The sequence below is a fragment of the Stigmatopora nigra genome, chromosome 21, assembly GCF_051989575.1.
Source record: "Stigmatopora nigra isolate UIUO_SnigA chromosome 21, RoL_Snig_1.1, whole genome shotgun sequence".
NCBI classification, from domain to species: domain Eukaryota; kingdom Metazoa; phylum Chordata; class Actinopteri; order Syngnathiformes; family Syngnathidae; genus Stigmatopora; species Stigmatopora nigra.
In genome coordinates this window covers 1,817,542-1,845,157 of record NC_135528.1, presented here as the reverse complement: position 1 = coordinate 1,845,157, position 27,616 = coordinate 1,817,542, and the positions used below count along the sequence as shown (strand labels likewise).

Sequence of the window (27,616 nt, the reverse complement as noted above, 5' to 3'; positions counted from 1 at the left end):
TTCGTGCTGTCTCATTCACATCATCCACGCATCGACTCTGACTGCAAGGGGCGGGGGGCGGGGTTGGATATATACTACGAAGAGAAGGCCACACGCTACACTGAGTCTGAACCCACTTTCAGTGCCACAAGCAAGAAGACTCCGAAGCCGGGAGTAGAAGTACCAACTTTGATTCTGGAGCTCGGAAAAGCGAGATTTCTCGCCGTTTTGGTTCTCCGGACTGTCAACTGGAGCACCACCACCGCAGCTTTCGTCTAGATTCATCACAACGAGCGCTATTACGCCAGTTTCTATGGGTATAGCTGCTAAACAAAGTTGGTAGTAAACTCTTTGGAGTTTGTAAGAGTCACCTTTTGAAGAAAAAAAATTTTTGCTTGTGGGCATCACGGACTTTTGGGGCTGACCCTCTTGGGTCTGGAGTGGACCTGGCGCATCTTTTTTTTTAATCTAACGTTGAGAAAAAAAGTTTTGGCCAGAACGAACTCCGTAGTTCCCAAGACCGCACGTTCGAAGTTCAGAGAGACAAGGTAAGAAAACATACTACTTCATTCCTTTTATATGAACATGGCATTGAATGGTTGATCGTTTCAATGCAATTGACTCAATCCATCTGAGTTGGCTCAAATGGAAAGTCATTGCCAGACATCGAATTACTATAGATTTTGTATTCTGACTTTCTTTGATAGCATGTCGGGCTCCTAGCTCTGGAGTTCTGGGTTCAAATCCAGGTTGGTCCACCAATGTGGCGTTAACATGTGCCTGTGTGAGTTTCCTCCGGGTACTCCAGTTTCCTCCTACATTCCAAAAACATGCATGGTGGGCTGATTGGACATACTTAAGTGCCCCTAGTTATGGGTGTGAGTGTACATGGTTGTCCGTCTCCTCGTGCCCTGCGATCGGCTGGCCACTGATTCAAGGTGTCCCCGCCTCTGGTCCGGAGTCAGCTGAGATAGGCTCCAGCACCCCCCGTGACCCTAATGAGGATAAAGCAGTTCAGAAAATGAAATAAGTAGCGATGAGAATTTCTGTGACTGTGATAGTTTCACAGTTGATCTGCAGCTTCCAATCCGGGTTGAAACTTTAAGTTTGCTATCCATGGTGCTGAAACGTCGTGTCAATACTCAGCCACCTCTGCAGTAAACTTCTGTGGAAATAAGTACCCAAAAGTGAACTGTACCAAAGACATTTTCCTTATAGCCTTTCTCATTCCTGAAGTGTTGGAAGCTTGCTGTCATTTTGATTGTGTTTATTTTCTCAAAACGTGAACAATTTGACTGTGACAGTTGACCTATAATGGCTTTAAAATTACATTCCATAAGAAGGAGAGACTTCACAAAGACCAGTTTGAGGTCAAAAGAAAGTGAATGCTTGTTTATGTCCCACATCCACCTGCTGCAAACACATCATTTGGGAATCAAGGTTATATTTTATTTGAGTTTTCTGCGGTGTTCTCGTCAGATATGCGAAGTAAACATCAACTATACAAGACAAAGGAGTATTCGAGCGAAAAAAATCTGAATTCAGAGTGACCTTATTTGCAGCAGTGCAGTTTTATCCCCCAATTTTTAGAAGTTCATCTCCATGACAATCATCTCCCACTTACTCCCTCCCCCTTCCCTACAGAGACAAATGGTCAGGCAGAAGAGAAAACGAAAAGAAAGGTAGGGAGGAAAGTGGGCAATGTGCGTAGACAACAGCTGTCCCTCCTTGTTTTCACAGCATGCTTTATCTGAGGCACATTCATGGAGCTTCCGGTTGTTAAAGGGGCGGGTGCAAGAAGGCGAGGAGGGGGGGGGGGGGGGGGGGGAGGGATATATCATTGCTATGCTGCTCACGTTGTCGCGACATGGGGACAGTGAAACAGATGTGAGGAAAGGAAGCCTGAAAAGTGCATGTCCGTTTGAATGGCTCTTCATGATTGCACATTTTTAACAATATATTTTAAAAAGTAAGCCTTATATGCTGCCGAGTTCAATTATCCATATATACAATTCATAGTGTTTTTGCCTTCATGTTTTGTATTCAGACATATTAGCTCTCCTCATACCAACCATAGGCTACATGAATTATGAACCTATTTGGTATTTTTATGGGGCCTTTATTTGACTCGTCCGAAGAATAAGAGAGAGGGAAATTGCAGTAAACACAAGCGATGTATGTTGCTGAGCAACGAGTCAGTGTGTCTTCAGTCTGTTCAGTGAGAGCAGGTCAAGTGGAGATGTAGAAATTGACTCTACACGTTCAGCACCTTGAATGACTTAATACAGGCTGCAGTATCCTCATGACAAAATAGTATCGTTGTAAGAAGCACGCATTTCTCAGGGTTAATTGTTTTAAAAGCTCACTCAACAAAATACATTTGCATTATGACTCAGACTCATGCTTGTTTGCATTCATTTCAGGTGTGCTTTGGTATTAGTTGTATTCGGGGTATGCAATCAGGCACATGTTAATCATTTCTCTTGTTTACCATGTAATAGGAGCTCTAGACTTTGCAAAAAAAAAAAGCGAGTAAGTGGTAATGCTTCTATGGACGTCAGTCTGACGCATTTGCTTCACAGTTCGCTTCAGCGTGTGGGAGGAGAAACTAAGAGCTTGGCGATACCAGCCTTCTGTGAAGGGATTGTACTTTCTGCCTCATTGCAATTATCTGACAGAGAGCTAGCCAGTTCCGTTCATTCCGTCTGTACTTAAATATTCTAGACGTGAACATAAGCAGTTGTCAGGTTCTCAGGATTACTAACTTTTCCCATTGAAAGTTGAGTTGATGTGAAAGACTTACCGTGAAACTTTATTTTTGCTCTCCAGGTCCTAAATTGACAACATAGGCTGTCTAAAGCATTAAAACCTGCTGAAGAAGAAGCCAATGAGATTAAGATTCTCAAGTAAAGCTGACCCAATGGCGTCGTCAGCTCTTTTCGGGCCACATGTGGCTTTTGTCCTACTTTTCATTACTTTGACATCATGCACTCCATCCGGCCCAGCCTCTGACACCTGCGCAACTCTGGAACAAAGTCGCTTCTTTGGCGTTTTCTCCTCCACGACTAACCTTCCGTCTGCACCATGCTCCTGGACCCTGCAAAACCCAGACCCTCGTCGTTACACTGTCTACATGAAAATCACCAAGCCAACTGAATCCTGCACACCAAGGCAAATCAGAACCTTCCAGTTCGATTCCTTCATCGAGACATCCCGCACTTACTTGGGCATGGAGAGCTATGATGAAGTAGTCAGGTTGTGTGATGCCTCAACTACCATCACCTACATCGAATCTAGCAAGCAGTTCTTACAAATCCGCAAAGTGGCTTCAAGCAATGATCTGGAGAAGGACGGCGCACAGGGCGAAAACGTCAGCGAGTTCAAGTCTGAGTTTCTTGTTGTTGGGAAAAGGAATCCGAGTATGCCTGCCTGCCAGATGCTTTGCCAGTGGCTAGAGAAGTGCCTGTCTAGTAGTACCCATGAGTACCCCTGTGGCATCATGAACACCCCTTGCCAGTGTTGGGAGGCCCCCAAAAGGAAGCCAGGAAGCTGCTACAGAGGTGGTGTCTACGTAGAGAAATGCTCTCCAGTGCCAAGAGACAATAGCCAAAATGCTGAAATCATCAGTAAGTTTGACACACAAAGAAAACTCCATGTCTTGTTTCTTAACTGTTTGAAGGAGCTTATGTTCTGCCGAATCTCAGTCCACCTTATTACTGAGTGACCTTTTAATTTGTATTTTAAAACTTTTAATTCTAGCAAGTTGTCTCTAGAAGACAGGGTGAGGAGGGGGGAGACAGCAAGGGATGTGCACTCTGCTGCCACAAACTAATAAGGAGCAAATTGAATGTATTACAGAAGTGGATCTTTAAGCTTAATTGGACGAACTACCTGAATCACACGAATGATTAACTCTTTGTTGTGGTGCAAGTCAAGCGTGTGAACTTCATTGCTTGGGTTAGGAGTCTGTAGCTGTGGTTATGTTGGAGAAAGGATAGAAAGGAGCACAAAGACCTCACAGTCAGCTGGCGGGGAAAATCGAAGCACACTCACGGTTGGCATAGCAACGCTGCTGTCGGGGCCCTGCAGTGGTTTAAAGCAATTTCAGATTGAACAACTAGCAGCTTTGACTGCTCAGACGAAAAGTGTCCAAAAAGACAATGTATACACCGCCTGTCTGAGGATGTACATATTAAAATCAATACTATGGAGCGCATTGGAGTAGAAAGCAAATTAGATTTTTGGGGTGGAGGTGGGGGGGGGGGGGGGGGGGGTTGTATGTTCAGAAACCAAGAACAAACATCATACTTTATAGTAATAACAATAAAATGGAGAAACAATAAGCAGCTTCTGACATATTACCAGTTATGCAGATACGTACGTCCAAAACAACGTGTTTACCAAACTTTCGTTCTCACTTCTGAACAACTCTGCCAAGTCAAACCTGAGCAGAATTCACAGGCCCAACCAAACCATGAAAAATAGTGTGATACCTAGTCCAGAAAATATAGTATTTTTTTGTACTTTCTTCTGCTTTTTTTTATAATTTTAACCTATTAATGAAGACCCGAATAATAGTAAGCACTGGAATAATAGTAGGGAGTGGAAAATTCCAAATGAATTAATAATAGTAGGCACCGGAATAATAGTACTACTACTACTAATATTCAATATTTTTGGAATTTTCCACTCCCTACTATTATTTCGGTTCCTACTATTATTAATTCATTTGGAAGTTTCCATTTCCCACTATTATTCCAGTGCCTACTATAATTTGGGTCTTCATAGTACACTATGTAGCATAATATTTAATTATTGTATTCTATAACTATAATTGATACAGAAGGCTGGGCTGGTTGGAGTCGTTGGTCAGTTTGCAGTCAAGAATGCGGGGGTGGCGTCCAGGTGCGCAGTCGAGCTTGTCAACCCGATGATGCTATCTGTGAGGGGACCGTCGAAGAAGGGCGGACATGCAACCCACGGGCCTGCATCGGTAATCCCACCCTTTCCAATCATTAAGAAGAGGAATTTGTCTATAGTTATACAATTTTCACTGAAATAGTTGTCTTTTTTTTTCTCAGGCAAAGATCGAAGCAAGAGTCAAGGTCTACGGGCCATTATTGGTATGAGGAGAGACCATGATGATGCTGGCCTTGGTGGAGTTGCAACCCAAATCGGTATGTTTTTGATTAGCCTTACTTTATGCTACTTTTACTGAGTTTTCAACCATAAAAAAACACTTGTTTTTCTTTTTGTTCAGCAAATACTAAGACAGATGAGTGGTCCCCTTGGAGTGCCTGTTCAGTGACATGCGGTGAAGGTTGGCAAAGCCGCACCCGTGTTTGTGCCACTTCATCCTTTAGTACACAATGCACCGGACCCCTGCGAGAAAATAGACCTTGTAACAATACTGCTGTCTGTCCAGGTAGCGTCCAGTTCAGTGAAATTTGTGTGTTTTATAATATTTATGCAGTTACATCACAATTTGTTGATTTTTGCTTGCAGTCGATGGTGCCTGGGATGAATGGACGCCATGGAGTTTGTGTTCATCCACATGTGGTCGTGGTTACCGTGACCGCACTCGCACGTGTAGGCTGCCCCAAAATGGAGGAGAACCTTGCAAAGGCCCATCAAGACAAAACAAGCTCTGTAACATTGCTGTATGCCCTGGTTAGTTGTTTATTTTACTTTCCAAACTTCCTTTTGTATTATAATTTCCATGCCACTACTGTGCATACAATTTAGGATTGAAAGCAGTGCATTTAAAAGCAAATCACTAAAATTGGTGAGGTCGTTTGAAGCAGCAGTGCTTTTGCAACAACTCCATTTATGGGCTTCCTCTTATGAAATACACTTCTCTACTTCCCTCTAGTGGATGGACACTGGAACGATTGGTCTGTTTGGAGTCCATGTTCTGCTACTTGCTCCAATGGTACCATGCAAAGAACACGAGAATGCAATGGACCATCCTACGGGGGCTCAGAGTGCCACGGGAGTTGGAAAGAATCCATCAACTGCTTCCTGAAAGAGTGCCCAGGTAAAAATAAGAAAAAAAATGATAAATTAACACTTGTAGCTTTAGATTTAACAAAAGTTAGGACCTGAATTTCTCTTACTGACCAACTACATTAAACTTAACTCATTTTTTCGTCCATAGAGAGGATTTAGAGCTTTCCAGTGTTGCTAAATCAAAATAAATGCAGTTTTGTTGCCTTTGATTGTATAGTAGAGGTTTTTCCTCATTAGTGCCAGTTGGTATTCATAGAGCTTGTCATGTCTGTGTTTAGTTGGCGGACGTTGGCATGCTTGGAGCTCATGGGGCAGCTGCAGTAAGACTTGTGGTGGAGGCATCCAGCAGAGACAAAGAGTTTGTGAAGGCCCTTTCTTTGGTGGGGAGCCTTGCCCTGGTGAAAGAGGAGAGCAGAAGCGATGCAATGAGAAGAGATGCCCTGGTTAGTATTGTTCATACATGGAAAGAAGAAAAAAAAACATTCAGTTGAAGATTATTTAATAAAACAACATTACTTTGTAATCCTTTAGAGCCCCATGAGATTTGTCCGGAAGAAAGCGCTGGTGATGTTGTGTGGAAGAAAACTCCAGCTGGAGACATGGCTGCCATCTCATGTCCTGCTGACACTGCAGGTGCATTGACAGAAGATAGTTGTATATATTTATATCTTCGTATATGTTAGGCTTACTTTACACTTAATGCTTTCAGGTTTAATTCTTCGCCGGTGCAGTCTTAATGCTGTTGGCCTCGCCACATGGGAGAACCCAACTTACATCAAGTGTGTCTCCAAAAACTATGAGAACATTCAGATCTTGGTAGGTTTAAAAAAAAAACAGCTTCAAAGTAAAAGGCAAAATTCTTAAGAACATTTCCACTTTCCTTTCTATAGGCAAGGGACTACAACACTAAAGCGCAAGCAGAGCAAGCTATAGATGGCATCGCTGAGGTCATTTCTCGTTTGAGGTTCTCAACTGATGAAGGTGCAACTTACAGTGGGGATCTCATGGCTGTCATGGAAATCTTGAAGAACGTCACTGAAATGTACAAGGCCAACAAGTTGAGGCTAAGCAATGCTGATATAGAGGTAAACTTAATATTTAACCAACCATCTTCTATGCCACCCATCCTCAAAAGGGTTGCAGGGGTTGCTGGAGCCTAACCCAGCTCATATCAGGCAAAAAGTAGACCACACCCTAGACTGGTCGCCAGTCAGTTGTAGGTCACACAGATAGACTAACCATCCGTACTCCCATTCATACCACCAGTGGGAATCGAGCCCAAGTCTCCCTGCGCTGAAGTCAGGCAAGGGAACCTCTACACCACGAGGCGGCTAACTAAATAAAAATTAGTTTTAACACACAGAAAAGGGAAGAATACAGATTTTTCAGGCCCTATAATAAACCACAACTGTAAATTTAGCAGCCCATTGGGCCAAGTCTTTAGCAAATATACCTCACAGTTCTGAGATCTTGGGTTCAATCCCAGGTGGATTCCGACCTTATCGTGTGGAGTTTGCATGTTCTCCCCAGGCCTGTATGGGTTTCCTCCGGGTACTCCGTTTTCCTCCCACATCGCAAAAACATGCTTGGTATGCGGGGTGGATACTCTAAATTGTCCCTAGATATGAGTTTGAGCATGAATAGTTGTCCGTCTCTTTGTGTTCTGCAATTGGCTGGCCACCAATTCACGCCAATTGACCCTTGTGAGGATAAGTGGTATAGATAATGAAAAAATGGAAATTTAATATTGCTGAAAAAAACTTTAAGTACTGTATATTTTCATTTTTAACGCCTTTCCCAACTCCCCCCAGAACTATGTTCAAACCATCAGCAACCTGTTGAAAGAAGAACACCATGACAAATGGGAAGAAACACAGCTGGTACGTGAAGTGTTTTAACATTCATTTTTGGGTGGGGATGTTATGTACATTTCGAGCGTTATGGTGAATGATAGGTGTGAAAAGATGTCTGAACTCATTAGAAAGCAAAACTAATTCCTTAGTTCAGTTATGTGACTTGAAATTTTACTTTTTTGGGAACTTCTTGCTGTCGTATTAAGCAATTTAGTTGTTCCAGGTCCAAAGAAATCCCTAGATATTTATGTCCCATAAGAATTTCATGACAAATCGCAATGTCGGGTGACAGTAAACAGTTAAAGGTGAGCATGGATGAGAGAGATTGACTCAGGGAAATACACTCGGCGCCCACTCGGCAATCTGTGGCCTCTCCACGCCATCTTTCAAAGACGTGCTAGTTTAGAGGGGACACAGACGGCACATATTTGTTCGAAACGCACACCTTGCGCCCACATCACTCTGGTTTTTGCGTCATAAACACGCAAGTCAGGGACAGCCCTCCCCTCTGCTAAGTGCGATGGCGGGGAAATTCTGTAGAAATACCAGCATGAATCAACCGCCAGTCCATTTATGGCGTTAAGGAAGTTAAGTAGTTGCCTAGCAGCTAGTAAGGCTTTCACTGCACTGGACGAACTCTGGCAAAGAAAACATTTTATATTAGATCAGAGCTCTCAGGTTTCAGTTCTCATGTGTTTTACAAAAGTGGAAGACATTATATACCCTATTTTTTATATTTTAAACAATCCATCCAAAGTACTACAGATTTATGAGTACATTTACTTCTCCCATAAGCAAATACAGAAAAAAATCAATGCTTGAAAAGTCTTGATTAGCTCCTACACAATGTCATTTTTCTCTATGTTTAGAAATGCTTGATTGTATAAATGTGCCTATTGCCTTTTATTTGTAATGACAAACTTTCATTTACTCTTTTAGATGGGATCCAATGTTAAAGAATTCTTCCTTCTCGTCGAGGAGTCTGTGAACATGATTGGTATGCAAATGAGCGGATTCCAAGACATTTATGAAGTCACTGAGAATTTAGGTGAGTTCTAAACTTAATCACATGTATTTCTTATCAAGATGATTTGTCCTAGTGCACCAAAACATCTATTTGGCAATTTGTTACAGCTAACCATCAAACTAATTAGTTATAATCTGTGAGTTTGTCTGCATCATGCATTATACATAAGACTTTAGGAACTGTAAACCTAACACTGTGAATCACTTTGTGTGACTTTCGAGCTCTGACACTTCTGGTGATGTCGAGAACCAAAACATTTTTGGCAGTTGTTCCTTGAGAACTTTCATTTGAATACTGATTAAGTTGGAAACGTTTTTTTTTTCCAGTGCTGAGCATCCACAAGAGGCCATCTACAACAAATACAAACTTCACTTTCCCTGCTAAGGGCTGGAGGGGCATGTTAGATTGGGTTAGGACAGCTGAGGAGAAAATATCTGTCTCCAGAGATGCTCTTGCCATTGAGCCAACTGGTAAGATGCACAACAAAAATATATATTTATATATGGATATATAAATCATTTAAGCAGTTAAGACCAAAGTTCAATCAAATAAGTTGGTGTCTAAGCAACTTTTTGCTTCATTTCAGAAGGCAAAGAAGCAGTTGTGACTGGCATTGTCCTCTACAGAAACCTTTCTACATTTCTTTCTTTTCAAAGGTAATGCATACTTTTACACTTATTCATCATAAAATTCTTATTCATTTTTTCATTTAATGTTTTCATTAATTTTTCTAAAGGCTTTAAACATGCAGGCTTGATTTTACATGTAATTCTTATTGTAGGCACAAGATGGCAACCACAATATAACTGCCAATTAATATTTTCATACCTGTCAACCTCGAACCATTTGTGATCTTACCAAATTTTGTTTTCGCCCTTACATATATGTATAAATACATGGAAAATCTTACCACTTTACTTTTTTGTAAAAAATCACGAACAACAAGTGAAAATGAAAGTAAACATAAACAAGGGAACAGGAAACGGAAATCACATGGTGAAAGTGTTACAAAACGAAATGTTTATCATGATCTTTTTTTTTTAGCCAATCAGAGGCGCCGGTACATATATCACTTGGCAGACATGCGTTTCCGGGAAGAAACAATGGCGGATGGTGAAAAATGGCTAGAAAGTGCCTTAATTTATTTTTTTTTCTCAAAATCACCGTTTAGCGTACCATTTTCATGTGTACAGCGTACCAATATAAAAATGGGCTTTCAGTTGTACCAATTACGGCGAGAACGTACCAGTTGACAGGTATGTATTTTAGATTACAACATTCAGTCTAAAAATTCTCGCAACTAATACTGTTCAATTATTCTTGCAATTCTGGGAAATTTGTAGTGAGTCGACCCTCACAAAGCAAAATCTTTTAGAGAAAAAAAACAATTGATATTTCAGGGTAGAGCTATTTAAATTTGGAGAGGGGTTAAACATTCTGATGCACTGATATGAGGTTTTAGACTTGGATTTTAATTGTATTCTATCTGAAAACTTAAATTTGTCATTTATCATAAATTAACTGTATCTTATTCTCTTTCTGCAGCAATTCCACTCTGCTCAATTCAAAGGTAGTGACAGTGATCGTCAAGCCAAACCCTGAACTTTTGTCTTCTCCAGTCGAGATTGAATTTCCACATCTCCACAATGTAAGTTCATGACCTTCGCGCAAACTAATGGAGCCTCAGAAAATATAGCCACTTTGCCTCCGGGTGTTTGTTCACCACGGCACACATGAAGCTTGACATTTTGATGATATTTGCGTCGAAAGAGTGGCATTTGCCAAAAATTCGGCCCGCTGAAATCTGCCACAATCACAGGCTAACCAGGTGGTTGATGAGGAATCACATAATTGGACCTATGAGCTTTTGCAACTGATGAGCTGTTTTTACATCCATGTGTCAAAAATGTGGGCAGGCGGATGGCAAACGTGGCTTCTCACACATTTAATATATACTACTTCATATTACATGCTCCTTTTTATTAACAATTTTATGTATGTTTCTCTCTTTTTTAGGGTACAATTAACGAGACATGTCTCTCATGGGATGAAAGTGAAACGTAAGTGTTGAGTTCTTCTCTTTATCTTATTTCGCGTGCATCCAAATGATTACTCAGACATTTATTTTCTCTAGCGGGTGGCAATGTCACTGTTTCTAGCCTTGTTTTAGTCATACATCTGTCACTGCAAAGAACATTCATCCACCTTGAGACACACCACAGGGGGAGTGATAATGTTTTTTCGTCCTTTTTTGATGACACAGATGTCAGACAAGTGCCACAACATGTTGGCCTATCATATGCCAGATGCTTGAAAATGTGTAGTTTAGTGTAAAGCGGAGCTGCTTTAGGACAATGTCAACTTGTAAATGGATCATAAATGCATGTATAACATAGTTCTAATTAAGGGTAGTGGGGGAACATGATTCAAAACAGATGTTTTTACGAGAAGAGTGGCATCCATCACAAATGGCATATAATTAAGTTATGGCTGGGGTCTGTACAGTATCAAGTATACTGAGATGAGAGGAATTGTTCTAATAAGCACTCAAATTAACTAAGGCAAGATTAGTTTTCTGCACACCCATTATATTACGCAGTTTTTTAAATAGTACGTTGTTTGTATTAGGTTTTATCTCGTAAATATGATAACACATTAATTGAATGATGCATTCATCTCTTAGCTGATTTTAAATTACCTATACGCAAAGTAGTTCAAAACCACTTTAAAAAATGACATATACATTTACTATGAAGACCCGAATAATAGTAGGCACGGGAATAATAGTAGGGAGTGGAAAATTCCAAATGAATTAATAATAGTAGACACCGGAATAATAGTACTACTACTAGTACTATTAATATTCATTATTTTTGGAATTTTCCACTGCCTACTATGATTCTGGTGCCTACTATTATTAATTCATTTGGAATTTTCCACTCCCAACTATTATTCCAGTGCCTACTATTATTCGGGTCTTCATAGTACTTTGTTTGTATTAGGTTTTATCTCCTAAATATGATGCCAGATTATTTGAATGATACATTCAGCTCTTAGCTGATTTTAAATTACCTATACGCAAAGTCGTTTGCCATTCAAAAGCACTTTAAAAAATGAAATATCCATATATACATCTTAGAGTCAATCACATCTTAATTCTGTGTTTGATTTTCAACAGAAGAAAAATAATACAGCTTTGTATTAGAAACATTTACCTTTAGGTGGTGCTCAAGCACCTGCCCTGAATGGAAAAAGTGCCATTTTATTATTATTGGTTCAAGTCTACTTAAATTATCAAAAATAAAATGTTTTAGGGTGATAATAATTAAAATATGAGCATTTTCAGGCAGTGTTCTTGCCAATAAATTTATGAATCAATAAAAAGATGGTCAAAACAGGTCAAGGGGTTTAAAAAAGGCACATTAATTAAATTAATCCAAATGCAAACATGCAAAAATATCAGTAATATATGCAAATGTGTATTCAGTTATGTAGCAATGGAATCTCTTGTATGTTGTTTTTTAAAATGCAGGCACCTGAAAACACATAAACATGACACATTTATAATGATTTGTGTCAGCTCTCCAGCCATACACAGTAAATGTAAATTACCATTAAAGCCAATGTTTTCTCCAATGGATAGTTTTTTTATTTATATTATTGTTTTCAATTACATTGGATGTTTATAAAATGTTTCTGTCCCTTTGAATCATTACCTCAAAACACATAAACAAGCTGCATTTTTAATAAGCTGTGTCAGCCCTCAAAGCAGCCTCTCCTTTTATTTTCTCTCCTCTCACACCGGTGGGTGTCTTTGCTCTCTTCCCTTGTGCAGATCCTCCCTGCTTGGATCGTGGTCTGCTCGGAGCTGCAGAGCCGTGCCCGTTCATTCATTCAGAACCAAATGTGTGTGTGACAGCGTCTCCACCTTCGCCATTTTAGCACGCATCAACTTCGACTCGGTAAGTGTCAGGAAAGCTTTTGTCTTTGTCTTGTAACGACAACGTTTTTTTTTTTTGTGTTTTTTTTTTGCTGTGCTTGAATGCGATGCAGCATGTGCTCTTGGGGGTCATTTGCATTACGGCTCTTTGTCTCTGTGAAGGAAAGGCATCAATGATGGATTTCATTAGGAAAGGGATGGAAACTGACATGCATTGATGTGTGTGTGTGTGTGGGGGGGGGGGGGGATAAGCAAATGTATACGCTTCAATACATATTTAATAGAATTGGGGTTCAGCAGTCTTTCACTACACTGTATGATTGTATTTTAATGTAAGAAAGTGTAATTTACCTTTAATATCATTTAAATTAAGAGCCTTTTGTTGTGTAACTATAAATAACTATTTTATTATTATATTATTTATTGAAATTCTTTTTTTCCAGACACAATCAATGCTGATATTCATGCACAATGCTTTGTGCATGAATGTCTTATAGCATATTTCATGCACAAATAGACAGTGTTATTTCCCCTGTAGACTGGTTTGCCCCAGAAGCAGCTCTAGCCAGTTGCCATGGTAACGGCTTCTGCAGCGCTAACTCGGCCTAGGGGATTTTTCATAACTGAGAAGCTGGGGGCCTGAAAAAAACACAGTCCCCCATCTTTACCCACCACCACCATCCTAACATAGGATATAATCTGGCATCTTTCACATACAACAGTTAATGCTTCTGACAGCAAAAAAGATGAATAAAAAACATCTATTGCATCTTAATCTAAACACTAGCCGTGAGACTGGTTTAGAGCTGTTGACTGCAGTGTTTTGGGTCCATTTATCTGTTTTTACATATGGCACTTGAATCTGAATCTGCTGCTCACATTCCTACCACTTCTTGACCTTAACATGTCGAAACAGGCAGTCTCTCACATCATCGCCCCATCAGCCATTATCTCTAAAGTCTCAATTATCACCTTCCTCTGCCATCGCCCACCCTCCGCACTTCCTCTTCTCGCCTCAGTGTGTCTGAAAATGTCAAAGATGTGAGTGAACCAATGAGGGACAGATGTCTGGTTATGCATTGACAGATTATCAGCAAAGGGCAGCAAGAGAGCGGGAGAGAAAAGATGAGGGGATACAGAAAGAAATTGCAATGTGTTAGCTCACTCTTTTGATGTGCTCTCATTTGAGAAGCTTTAATATGATATGATAGCAATGTTGGTCTGACAAAGAACGCCCTTGACAAGCTTGTGGTCAAAATGTCCAATCTCTCTTGTTTCTCTTCCAAGAGGGACATGTGATGCAAGCAAGGGCAGACATAAGACATGCTTCATATTTAGGTCAGACTCATATAGTGCAACCCAGTTAGAAAGATTGGGGAGTAAGAGGACAGATCAGATTGAAGCGCATTGAGGGTTTTTTTTTTTTTTTTTTTTTTGTATTACCTGACTCAAGATTCCATCTGTTTTCTTTCAACAATCTTCATTCGAGTGAAAAGAATTCTGAAGACAACATAACAGAACTTGAGATCCTAAATGCTGTTATATACCATCCATTCAAATTCATAGACACACATAACCAGAGTATTAGAAAAAGAACAGCACTTGAAATTTATGCCCTATACAAACCCAATGAAGGCCAAAGCAATGTATATAGTACTTCTTCCCCTGATTCATTTCCTCTTTTACACTTGAGCGCATTCCTTTCTCCCATCTTGCATGTGTCACAGTTATGAGAATTCTCCCAGATAGTTTATTTCAAAGACACGTATAAGCACAGTCCAAATTGTAATACTTTACAAATGTTCTGGCATCCTTCCGAGAAAAAATAAATAGTGTATGCAGCATCAATGTTGCAAAGGAAACAATTGGGGAGCAGTTTTACCCATTGAAATGTTAACGCCACTGGCAATGACGAGGATAAGCTGCTGTCAGAGAACAAAAAAGGGCAGGTGGTGACAGATTAATGCACTGGTGTTAATGGTCCACCTGTTCAAACCCGCCGGGTTGAATCTTGGCATAAAACCATTGCAGAAAAAGGAGCTTGAGCTGTCAGTTTTATTTTTAAAACACTGATTCTTCTATATGAAGAATCTCCTCTTTGTACTGAATGGGAGAAAATATGCACATTTTTTTGACTCTCCAGAAATTAATGGAGTCTATCCATTTGTTTAATTCATCTTTATAACATGTTCACCTTGACGTCACCTTGCCCGACTGTACCATTGAGCGTTTACCCCAGGGAGTCATCTGCTGCTCCGGATAACACACATCCGAATGCTTTACTTGTGTGCATGTGATATTCGTATTACTGGTTTCGCAGCTCTTAGGGGGTCTGTTTTTTTTGTGTGTGTCTCCTCTCTACAGATCATGGACAAGGCACTTCTCCCATCCGTGACTCTCATAGTTGGCTGTGGGGTGTCCTCGCTCACCCTTCTCCTACTCATTATCATCTATGTCTCAGTCTGGAAGTAAGTCACCCTACGAGTGAATTTAAAAGGCTTTGGGCTCTTTTCTTTGCAACCAAACTCACGTTATTCTCCCCTCTTGTTTGCCAACTAACTTCAGATATATCCGCTCTGAGCGCTCTGTTATTCTCATCAACTTCTGCCTGTCCATTATTTGCTCCAACGCCCTTATTCTCATAGGACAAACTCAAGCTCGCAATAAGGTGGGGGTTCTGCTCTATTCTTGATTTAAGGCTATCTAAATCTTTGCTGCTTTAGTAACAATTATCTCCCCTTTCCTCTTTGGCCTTCTTAAGGTGGTTTGTACACTGGTAGCCGCTTTCCTGCACTTCTTTTTCCTTTCCTCTTTCTGCTGGGTGCTGACAGAAGCTTGGCAGTCCTATATGGCGGTCACTGGTCGTCTGCGCAACCGCATAATTCGCAAGCGCTTCTTGTGCTTGGGTTGGGGTAAGCACACCTATCTTCGTGTTTTTTTTCTCCTACTTTTGCTGGGTGATTTTTAGTTGCTTGTTTGCATTTTATATTCTAACCCTTTTGGGATATTGGTTGTCTTGACAGGCTTACCTGCATTGGTGGTGGCCGTGTCTGTGGGCTTCACAAAAGCCAAAGGATATGGTACCGTCAACTAGTAAGTTTCTTTCTTCTTGGTTATAGGGTCATTCTAGAATTGGACCATATTTTCCATTATATGCTTTAAATTTTAAATAGATCACATAATAAAATTCCCAAACTTACATTTACTTGTTACGGAACCATTATTATTATTATTTTAGATTAAGAGAAAAAATATATATATTTTTTTTAAGTTACCAAATAAGTCAGAGTACCTCTTTAAATTCTATTTTCTTTTTATTCCACCCACCAATAACTGGTACATGAAATTGACTTCCTTCCAGCAGTAAAAGCTTGCTGAAGAGTTACATATACCCTGACAAAATGCTAACAAAACATTTTCGCAACCTTGGTAATGCCAAAATTTGTATTTTAAATCAATAATTAATAAAAAAAACATTAATAAAAAAAAAACAATCTTCTCATTGTATGTTACCTATTATTGATGAACATGATTTTTTTTAAAAATTCACTACATTTCCTCCAATTCTAGAAAGACCCTTACTAGTTTTGACAAGCCTTATCTTCCTAACTAAAAGGCATGTAAGACTTTCTACTTACATGTACTTTTGAACATTTGGTTAATTTCAATTTTTAACTCTAAATCTTTTTTCCCTGCAGCTGTTGGCTCTCTCTTGAGGGTGGCCTCCTTTACTCCTTCGTTGGCCCGGCTGCTGCTGTTGTTCTGGTATGCATTTAATCCATTTTTTTTAAAGTCCCATTCCATCCAATTAGACATTTTACTTCACAAATTACACCTCACTGACCTTTTTATTTTTCCCTAACAGGTAAACATGGTCATTGGTATTCTGGTCTTTAACAAGCTAGTATCTAAGGATGGAATTACCGATGTGAAGCTCAAGGAGAGAGCTGGGTAGGTTATATTGATCTTACATTATGGTTTGTGCTTATTCCCCACTTCAGTGCCATTATAGCTGTATTGATAATGTCAAGCAAGGCCTTAAGTCCATGAAGGACATAAATTAGGACAAAACTAAAAGGACAGACCTTAGTAATCAATCAAGTGTCGGCTTTAGTTAAATGTGACTTCAACCCTAACAGACATCTTGCTTTTGACCTCTGATTTTAAGTTTATTAGTCAATGCCCAATGCTAAAAAATGCCTCTCACTGCCCACCTTTACAGGGCATCACTATGGAGCTCCTGCGTGGTTTTACCGCTCTTGGCCCTCACATGGATGTCTGCCGTATTGGCTATCACAGATCGTCGCTCCGCCCTCTTCCAAATTCTCTTTGCCGTTTTTGACTCCCTAGAAGGTTTCATCATTGTTATGGTCCACTGCATCCTTCGTAGAGAGGTAAGGGACACTTGATAGAATTGCTTCAATTAGATTGGCCTATGTGCTTTTTTCCTGAGCTGTGGTTTTAATTCAATTTCCTGAATTTTTCCTCTCTAGGTTCAAGAAGCTGTTAAGTGCAGAGTAGTAGACCGTAAAGATGACGGCAATGGAGATTCTGGAAGCTCACATCATAACGGTCACAACCAGCTCACGGTAAATTCGCTTGTTTTATTAATATTTTGAGTGCACAGACTTTTCTTCTTAAATGAGTATGTGTTGATGTAATATGTTTTTTTTTGGTTTTCAGCAGTCAGATAATGAAAAGGATGGAGATACAAGCAGACAGGGTGAGCATAAACATTTACATCCAATTTTATGCCCTAACAAGGTTCCATTCGCAGTTCATTATGCATTCCTTTCACTTGCTCTGGTTCATTATTATTCTCTTTTTTTTTTAAAAGGTTTGAGCGGCTCATCAGAAGAGAAGATGTCCCCCCCTCAAATGCCTCTTCCCATGGGCCCCAACTTCCACACACTGCCATCTAACAAAACCCACATGCAGGCAGTTCCTGAATATTCCAGCCACACTCTCACCCTCAAGAGAGAGAAGAGCCGCCTGGCTGGGGGAGTTGACCCCTCATGCGGAAAACCTGTCTACGTGTGTGAAGGAGAACTCTTCCAGCAGTTGGATGTCGATCTTGCTCGCGTTCAGGCGGAAGGCGGAGTCTCTGATGGCAGTGGTTACGTTCTCATGCCCAATACTACATCCACTCTCAGATCCAAGCCCAAAGATGACCCGGCGAAATACAGTATCAATGTGGAACAGCTGCCACAGGCCAGACTCATGCACCTAAGCGGCCCTTTTGCCGAGCCTCAAGCAGCCTTCGCAATCAAGTCGATTCCCTGCGATCAGGTCAGCGTGTCCTATTCTGAGAGGGACTCGCCCATCCAAAACATCCACAATATGTCCAGCGAGTCTCACATTACTCACAGCAGCCTGGAGAACACCTTTGAGTCAATGAACTCTATGATGTCCAAAAGCGAGACCATCTCCACATTGTCCATGAGTTCCTTGGAGGTAAAAAAAAAAAATCATAATAATGTACAGTGTTCCCTCGCTACTTCGCGTTTCAGCTATCGCGGACTCAGAGCTTCGCGGATTTTTATCAGGAAAATAAAAAATTTAAAGATATTAAGTTAAAATTATAAATTACATCATTTTACAAGAGGTGGAAACAAAATATTCAATAAGAATTAGTAATTGCATCAAAAAAAAGGGCAAAGAAATGGTCAATAACATGGTGAGAGTTCAGGAATCGCATTGATGACGTCATGGCTGTTTACAGGCGCATCTTCACTGCCCAAAAAAAACAATGTTCACAACTCCCAATAACAATGTTTCTTACGTGCAAAAAAACTGCAGAAGATCCTTCATCCGGACTACTATGATGTTTTTGCTTGGTGGTGCTTTTGTGCACGTGTTATACGTTTTTTTAAGCATTTTTGAAGGGGCACGCCTACTTCGCGGAAATGCAGCTATTACGGAGGGTACCGGTCCCCATTAACCGCGATAAGCGAGGAAACACTGTATTTGGAGTCTTATGAGATGTTTATGACATTCAACTAAACATACCTTCTTTGTTTTATCTTCCCTTGCAGAGACAAAAGTCCCGATATGCTGAGCTAGATTTTGAGGTAACTATCAATCCAATTGAATGTATTCAGATATCATGTAGGTGATTATGATCCAGTATTCATCTATTTTTATTTTGTATTTAGAAAATAATGCACACAAAAAAGCGTCACCAGAACATGTTCCAGGACCTGAACAGGAAGTTACATCATGCTGATAAAGACAGAGAATCGCCCGCCTCTGACAGCAAGGTAATGTCTTAACTACCCTACCATATTTTTCAGACTATAAGTCACACTAAAGTCGCAACAGCGCAAAAAAACTGGATAAAAAGTCATTTTTGCTATACCATATTAACAGTTATTCAGATAACTATATCTAAACCACAACCTCAAACTTACTTCCAAAAAATATATAATTCAATACAACCCATTCAATTCTTCATCTTCCATAAAACACATAAGTAACACTCAAGTATAAGTCGCAGTCCCAGCAAAACATTGTTTTTAAAAGTGTGACTTATAGTCCAGAAAAAATGGAATATGTACATACGCATCATCACACGAAAATGATTTCAAAGTTCATATATAATGAAAACAGCGAGCAAAAGTATTATATCAGAGGCAAGGTTATCCTTAAAAAGTAATTTGGTGCAAAATAAAAAAAATTAAATAAAAATGACCCTAAATCAGCAAAAATATGTACTTAGTCCTGGTTAAAAGAGGTCATTTGAATTAAGGATGCATTTTCTTCCTTGCTCTCTACAGTCTGTGAGATGGAGCGTATCATCAGCAGGAAGTGACAAAACGAACCACAGCGTGAGTGTTTTTAATATAACCTCACCATTTCAAATTAACCACCTATAGTCAGGATACACAGTATTACACTTGCCTCTAGGAGGAATAATTTCCTCATTATTTGACAATCGCCTCTAATGAAATGAAGCTCATTTCAATTTGATTAGGCCAGACAATGCTCACAGATGATGAATGACATCAGCCCACCGCTAAGTATCGTTCCTTTGTTCTGATCAGGACAAACAGCAGGGAGGTCCTTTGGAGAGGCCTTGGGAAGGAGTTCGAGGCTTACCGCAGCAGTCTCCCCCTGCATGGGTTCGCAAAGACTTGGAGCCTCTTGCTGCCTCACCACTGGAGTTGCATTCTGTAGAATGGGAGAAGACCAGTACCCCCATCCCTATGGTGGGTCAGGACATCATTGACCTGCAGACAGAGGTCTGAGGACAAAGGGCTAGCAAGCAAGGCCGCCTTATTTTACCTCGGTTACCTGTTGGGGTTTTGATCCTGTATTGGTAAAAAAAGGGGAAACCCAAAAAGTTAGGAAGTCAGAAAGTACGTCAGAGAATCTATGTCTTCAAAAATCCTCGCCTAAGGGTGGAAGATTGAGTGGGGTAGTTCGTTATTGTCAATGAGCTGGTGGAGAGTTCTGTGGTTGACATGGGCTAGAACTCGCTGTGGTTCTATTATTGTTCGCTGCGGGGTCCTTGAAACCTGGAGTTCAGATGATGTTGTTAATGATGTGTTTCTTTTGTCCTTCAACTTTAGAGACAAACAAAACAATATTATGTAGTTTATTGTTCCTGTCTTTTGGGAGGAATAACATTTAAGAACTCCTGGCTGTTCCTATCCAAGCCAAATTTCCTTACCCAAAAGAAAAAAGAGCAAAAGCAAAACGTTTCATACTTGGTGTTTGCTAGGCACAGATTTTTTTTGGTTACATTTGATCCTTTCTCATGATTTTCGCATCTGGAAATTGTTTGGAATCAATTTAGGTTAAGAATTTTGTATTTATTTGGATATCGTTACTTTTTTTTCTCAATTTTACTCTTTTTTTTATCTTCTATGATAAACGTCAAGAGATTTTGTTCGGTTTCCTTTTGTTTTCCTGTGACCTACAACATGAGTTGGAAAGAAAAGTGGAACACATCTGTAATGTGTTGTAATCCAGTATTCTCTGCATTGGGACAAACCTACTGAGTGGTGATGGAGGTAGAAGAGTGTCCATGGATTTTATCCACATTTTGCCTCGATACCAAACGGCCAGCACCGCAAAACAGACTCTTAACACGGAGCAGTACATTGTGGGGAAATGCTGGGTGTGCATTTGAAGAAAAAATGTGGATCTGAAAGTTGGGAAGACGACCTTTCTTTCATCATCACCCATTTGTTTCTCAGCTTTGCAGGACACTTTGGACAAAGCTGAGGCTCCTGGCACTGTTGTGACAGTGCAGTCTCAGGGCGTTAAGCCTTCAACACATTTGTGTTTTTTAAACCATCAGTGTGAAATGGTGCAATATGATGGGTGCTTGATGCTCAAGCAGGACTGATACTCTACTAGGATTTAAACAGTTTTTCTTACTGATGATTCAAATCTTTTATACCATTATCTTCATATTTACTGAGCATATTATAGAGGATTTACCAGAATATTGTATAACAAATCGGTATTAGTAATTCAAGGAATTTATTGACTAGAGATTTGTTAGCCTAAGACTCCATATTTGGAGGTGTCTGTGACAGGTAGATAATTGTACTTCTATAAAAGCAAACGGTGTATAGAGTGAATGAACATCTCTAACAATGTGCTTCAGGATATTTTATTACTCTCCACTGTGTCGCGAAGAGTAACGGAACCTCATGTCTTCTGTAAGTGTTTATGACAACTTTGTCAATTATTGTTACCTGCCAATTCTAATTTCAATTTTATCAGTTCCTTTGTATTACTCTCAGTCCAATTCATACCTCAAAAGACTTGTAATCTCTTGTCATGGCTTGTTTTTTAATGTTTTTCCCTTCCGTAACTGTATGTTTTTCACAGCACAAAATGAATGTGATTGATTTCTAATTAAAAAAAAATAACATTACATGAAATGTGTGAGTTACTCGAATAATTTATCTCATCTCATCTATTTTTCTGAACCGCTTAATCCTCACTAGGGTTTTGGGGGGGTGCTGAAGCCCATCCCAGCTGACTTCAGGTCAAAGGCGGGGTACACCCTGAATTGGTGGCCAGCCAATCGCAGGGCACAAAGAACAAACATCCATTCACGTTCACACTTATACCCAGGGGCAATTTAAAGTGTACAATCAGCTTACAATGCATGTCTTTGGAATGTGGGAGAAAACCCACGCAAGCCTGGGGGAGCACATGCAAACTCTGCCCAGGTGGACCGACCTGGATTTGAACCCAGGTCCTCCACTGTGAGGCCGACGTGCTAACCACTCACCCCACCGGGCCGGTGTTAATTCATTTATTTTCACCGAAATCCAACGAAATAACCACTGCAACATCAGGTGATCCAATATTTTGGATGTTTATCAAATTGAAATTTGTACATGGGAAAACTGTGTAAATTGAAGGATAGCTTAAAAGAACACAATTTATAGAAGAAATATAAAAATACTGATTGTGCATTTGTAATCTTTTTAATAGTCATATTAAAGCCTTTGGCAACATTTCTTGATCTAAATATAGTCATGATTTGTTCCCAAAAAAGCAAGCTATTTAGTTGATGAAAGAGCAACTGGCTTCTGTTCTATTTACAGGCTTTTCAAGGAGGCCAATCATTACAAAAGAAACTATATCTACGGTCCAAAAAAAAAAAAACAATAGAAGGTAACCACATTTGACAACAACCTGTATTGAAGTCTGTTTGGTTTGCACCATAATTACTGCAATATCCTCATTTTCTGAACCACTTACCCTCATAAGGCACATGGGTGGTGCTGGAGCAAGGGCACTAAGAGACAGAAAATGATTCACGCTTACACTCAAACCTAGGGGCAATTTTGAATGTTCAACCAGTTTATTCGGCATGTTTTGGGGATATGGGTGGAAGCTGGAGGTCCCGTAGAAAACCCATACAAGCTCGGGCAGAACTTGCAAACTCGACATAGTGAGGACCAACCTGGGGTCGGAGCCACTCCACCACTGGGTTGCCCCATTACTGCAATATTTTTAGCAAAATGTATCTGTTGCATTGATTTAGTCAAATTTTCAATGACTTGGTTACTTCCATAGAAATAGACTGAGAATCTTAATGTAGTTTTGGGGAATAGCTATTACTCGTACATAGTGAGTTTGTTATGTGTGGGTGCACTTATTTCTGAAAATGCAAATTATGTTGACAGGGTAACAGAGCAAAGCCTATGTTGACTATATGGCTTAGTAAATCAGTCCAGAATGAGGATAATTATGTAATATCATTATCCTCTTTTAAATAAATGGAAATGCTCTTTGCTAACTAAGTAAAAATGTGGTAGTTTCAAATACAAAAATATTCATTTGTGAGACGCCTATATTAATTCTTTGCAGAGGACAAAGATGATCCATTGTTGGTACATGTGCTGCTGTACCATTTGAATTTCAATATCTTTGTAACTTATAACAGAGTCAATATATTCCTAATCATTGCAATCAATTACTGCCAAACTAAGTCAGACAAATCTATGTGGAACTTTGAAACTTGAATAGTGTCTGAAGGTGTTGGAAAAAAATCTCTCATCTCATCTTATGTTCTGAACTGCTTTATCCTTAATAGGGTCGCGGGGGGTGCTGGAGTCCAATCTCAGCTGACTTTGGGCCAGAGGCGGGGATACCTTGAATTGGTAGCCAGCCAATTGCAGGGCACAAGGAGACAAACAACCATTCACGCTCACACTCATGCCTAGGGGCAATTTAGAGTGTCCAATTAGCCTACCATGCATGTTTTTGGGATGTGGGAGGAACCTGGAGTACCCGGTGAAAACCCACACAATCCCAGAAAGAACTTATAAACTCCACATAGTACGGACCAACCTGGGATCAAACCCTCGAGCCCTTAACTTGTGCTCAATACTACATTAATTGGAAATTAATGCCCTCTAAACAACAAATGTTCTACCTCACTTGAACCAGTTGTCTTTCATAGTTAGAATCTTTCAATTAAGCAAAGCTGGTTTGCACTAAAAACTGGGAAATTCATACAATGAACCCATTTGTTATTGGAACATAAAACATGCTTATTTTACGCCTGAATGAGGTTTCACAAACAAATCTATGTAAATGTACTTTTATGTCCATCTTGATTCGATTTCGTCCAATGTGATTACAAAAACAATAATCGTCTTAAAGTGCAGTATCAGGTTTAATCAGGATCATATCGAATCATGACTAGTGAATATTAGGCATTAAACACCCCTATTAGGTTCTAGCAACTTGTTGGCAGGTTTGAAAATTAATGGTTAAATGAGTCCCATATCACATTACAAGACACGTGTGTACATAATATACTTCTACAACACAAAAAGAGCTGTGAATTGTGTTTCTTTATTATGTTTGGAAAAGGCTGTGGATGTCATCTAGCAAGAACATCTTAGTGATTTCTGCTGATTTTTTCACCAATGTCTATCTTTATACTTGTATGACAAGCAAGGCCCTTTGAGCCCGTTTTGGAGCATCATAAAAAAAGAGTTTCTAAAATAAACTTAATGAGCTGTTGAGAGTCGTTATTTTCTTCTTTTAAAGTCGTCACTTGCAGATGACACACTCAGACAGTTGCTTGTAGCGAACATGATGTCAAGCTGACTGACAATCACACTGCTAAACACGGGGGTGGTGCTGGAGCCTATCCTAGCTGACTTCAGGCACCAGGTGGAGGTCACCCTGAATTGGTTGCCAGCCAATAGCAGGGCACAAGGAGGCTGACAACTTTTCACGCTCACATTCATACCTAGGGGCAATTTAGAGTCTACCCTGCAAGTTTTGAAGTGGCAGGAACCTGGAATACTTGGAGAAAAGCCACAAAAGCTCGGGAGAAGATGCAAACTCCAAACAGGAAGATCCGGAACTCGGATCGAAATCTCGATTTCAGACCTGTGAGGGCGATGCACTGGACCACCGGACCACATGTTAAAGAACCATGTCAATAAAATATGAAGAGGGAGAAGAATTGATGCGTAATTGTATTATCCAATGTATGTAACTGGTCGAAATATGCATATAGACACCAGGTCCCAAGTGTTTCTTAAAACCCTAATCCCTATTCAACACCACAAATGTGAAATGCATTATCAATTAGCACCTTGCTGGCATTAGCAGCAGGATGTTGGGTTGATCTCAAATGAAGGTAGTTGCTATGGAAACAACAAATGCTGATCATTTGTGAAAATCAGGGAGCTTTTAAAGACGAAGATTTTAATTTTTTTAATTATTATGATTTCATTTTTTTGCACAATGAGAGAAATGTGAAACTGATAATAATAAATGCATTGGCAATTCCAAATTCAGTTTACCTTAGTGACTACCAAAATGTCAAAGAATTTAAAGAGGAACAAAATATTATATGATTAAACCTTAATAAATGCAACAAATAAAATTACTTATATCAAGATCAGGATATATTATTTTGTCCATATCACACGGCTCTATACTCAGTGTGTTACATTAAGTAAGTGCAATGTAGGAGTGGGACCCAAATGCAGAGAAGCAATCACAGGGACAAGGATGTGGAGTGTTATAACAAAATCTTTAATAAAACGTGGCAAGGGTATCTAAAAAACAACAAGGACTTAGCATCAAATAACAAAACCAAACCAAGACGGGAAGACATAGAACTTGGCATGGAAACTTGACACGAAGGAAACAAGGGAGACGATCCCACCAAGACTAACAAACACACAGGGTTTATGTAGACAGACAAGGGTTGATTATTAAGCACACAGACATGATCACGTGAGGGAAGGGAAACCATAAGGTACGCAATCGGCGCAAAAGCTAACAAACCAACCAAAACCCCAACTAACCCGAACACACTATGTTGCAAGTTCAAGTTGTAAGATAAGGTACAACATGTTCCCATTTCAAGCTCTACCTCCAAGTGCCCTCTCTACATACTTAACTTTAAGCACCTGACCCACCAAATGTCCCTGTAGGTCCCTGAAGGATTTCATGCAAGAATAGTCAATTCACAGTTATTCATATATACAGACAGGAAATTCGCATTTTGGCCTGGGCATGTTTCATTTAGAGCTGGGACCGCAGTCCTCAAATATTTAAAGGGCCTGAAGAAATCCCCCATGAGCAACCATTTGGCAACAGTGACAATGAAAAGTATAAGAGGAGGAAATGTACCTTGATGAAGCATTTAGGGCATGTGATATCAGGTTAGGGAGCACTGATGGACTGCTGGCATCCTTCATGGCTCACTTATTTGGTGCAAACTAAGTGATTTTAATTGCAATCAACCTGCTGGCGAATCTGTTAAAAAAATGTATGCCAGATGTTTCTTAACTAAAATGACCTTGTGTGTTCAGAAAACAAAAACGGGATGGACCTCGATAGCGGCACTGATGGTCACCATGGCAACACCGAGGCAACTCTGGAGGCGATTTCAATAAGTGAGTCGCAGCACCAGCTGTCATATAAGAATGTGAGTGTAATGCATGTAAAGTTAAGAGCTAATCAGGAAGGTATAGCAGAGTTGATTTTAACCATTTTACCTCAATTTAACTGTGTATAAAAGGCAAGAATCCTTTAAAAGTATTTTAAATATGTTCATTCCAATTAAATACAATTATAGCCATATGCAACAATGGCACTTTTCATTTCAATTTTCCAAGACAAATACAATCTTGTGCAATCCTTTAAAAAAGACAACCTTCCCCAAAGATATTAATACATTCCACATTGTACTATTTTGAACAGTGCACTGGCATTAAGAAGCTATATAATATTACTGTGTTGTTTTCTAGAAATCTGTTAAATTGAGCAATGTGATGTAAATATATTATTGCATTACATTAAATGAGAAACTGTAAGCTTATGGAAGGTACTATCATGTTATAACTGTATGTTTCAGCAAGCAGAGATTATGAAAAGGAATTAATTGAGATCAAATCTTGTGTGCATGACCTTACCTTGTCTTTGCACAGGTTAGTGCTGTTGCCAGGATACTATTTCCTATGGCAACACTTGAGCAGTTGGGGTGCAAGGATGCAGGTAACTGGCTACTCTGTGTCCTGTGGACTGGAAGTCTGTAAACGGATGCTCATTTAAGCATAATGTAAAAAAAAAAAAAAAAACATCCAGACAAACGACAAAACATTATTGCAACGGAAAGGAAATACTGTTTGATACTTGTATAATATCCAATTCAACTATGTTTTTGTTGCAGAGTGCAGTATCCAGAGGAAAGGGGAAGTGCATATATATATATATATATATATATATATATATATATATATATATATATATATATATATATATATATATATATATATATATATATATATATATATATATATATATATATATATATATATATATATATATATATATATATATATATATATATATATATATATATATATATATATATATACACACACATTAAATCAGGTAAAGATCATTGGCAAAATTGATTTTAAATTGATGACTCAATTCTGAGTAAAACATAATTTAATCATGTTGAAGTGCTCAATTGTTAAAAGTGAAAAATACATGAATCATAAATTATATATGGACATGTATATACATGTATCATAAATGATATATGGAGATGTATATTTACATACATCATAGTAATTTACCCACTCCAGAACTGAGGGAATGATCTGTCTTCATCCTTGCAAGTATACTGCCACCATTTGTTGCAGGACTGTTACTACTATGCTTGCACTAACTTAAACGTAAAACCTATTGATTGTAAGTGGGTCAGTACCTGGAAAATTGGGTTCACCACTAAAATTTTTACTCTGATAATGTCTCTCTGCATTTCCATCCACGGTGCGGTGCTCATTGCAG

The 27,616-nt window shown here is 39.4% G+C and overlaps 2 protein-coding genes across 3 annotated transcripts in view; one reads left to right on the top strand and one right to left on the bottom strand.

Annotated features, from left to right (window-relative positions):
* Positions 1-10,102, bottom strand: part of samd12 (sterile alpha motif domain containing 12) — a 303,220-nt gene extending 293,118 nt beyond the window's left edge. The window contains exon 1 of the mRNA XM_077742973.1: positions 9,779-10,102. The gene's annotated coding sequence lies outside the window, so the exon portion shown is untranslated. The remainder of the gene's footprint in view (positions 1-9,778) is intronic.
* adgrb1a (adhesion G protein-coupled receptor B1a) lies at positions 94-21,698 on the top strand. 2 transcript variants are annotated; one of them, XM_077742969.1, is made up of 32 exons: positions 94-527; positions 2,809-3,605; positions 4,823-4,972; positions 5,061-5,156; positions 5,240-5,404; positions 5,485-5,649; positions 5,852-6,016; positions 6,267-6,431; positions 6,520-6,621; positions 6,698-6,804; positions 6,879-7,073; positions 7,800-7,868; positions 8,781-8,889; positions 9,195-9,338; positions 9,455-9,524; positions 10,414-10,516; positions 10,885-10,928; positions 12,704-12,830; positions 15,173-15,276; positions 15,374-15,476; positions 15,570-15,720; positions 15,832-15,901; positions 16,507-16,573; positions 16,674-16,759; positions 17,031-17,202; positions 17,302-17,397; positions 17,495-17,531; positions 17,646-18,262; positions 18,844-18,879; positions 18,964-19,068; positions 19,585-19,635; positions 19,852-21,698. In XM_077742969.1, exons 2-32 carry the CDS (start codon positions 2,867-2,869, stop codon positions 20,053-20,055), a joined length of 4,614 nt encoding a protein of 1,537 aa, XP_077599095.1. In that variant the 5' UTR covers positions 94-527; positions 2,809-2,866; the 3' UTR covers positions 20,056-21,698. The 2 variants fall into 2 exon arrangements, with proteins under 2 accessions (XP_077599095.1, XP_077599092.1); XM_077742966.1 differs by having other exon boundaries at positions 17,492-17,531.
* Positions 21,699-27,616: the final 5,918 nt, after the last annotated feature.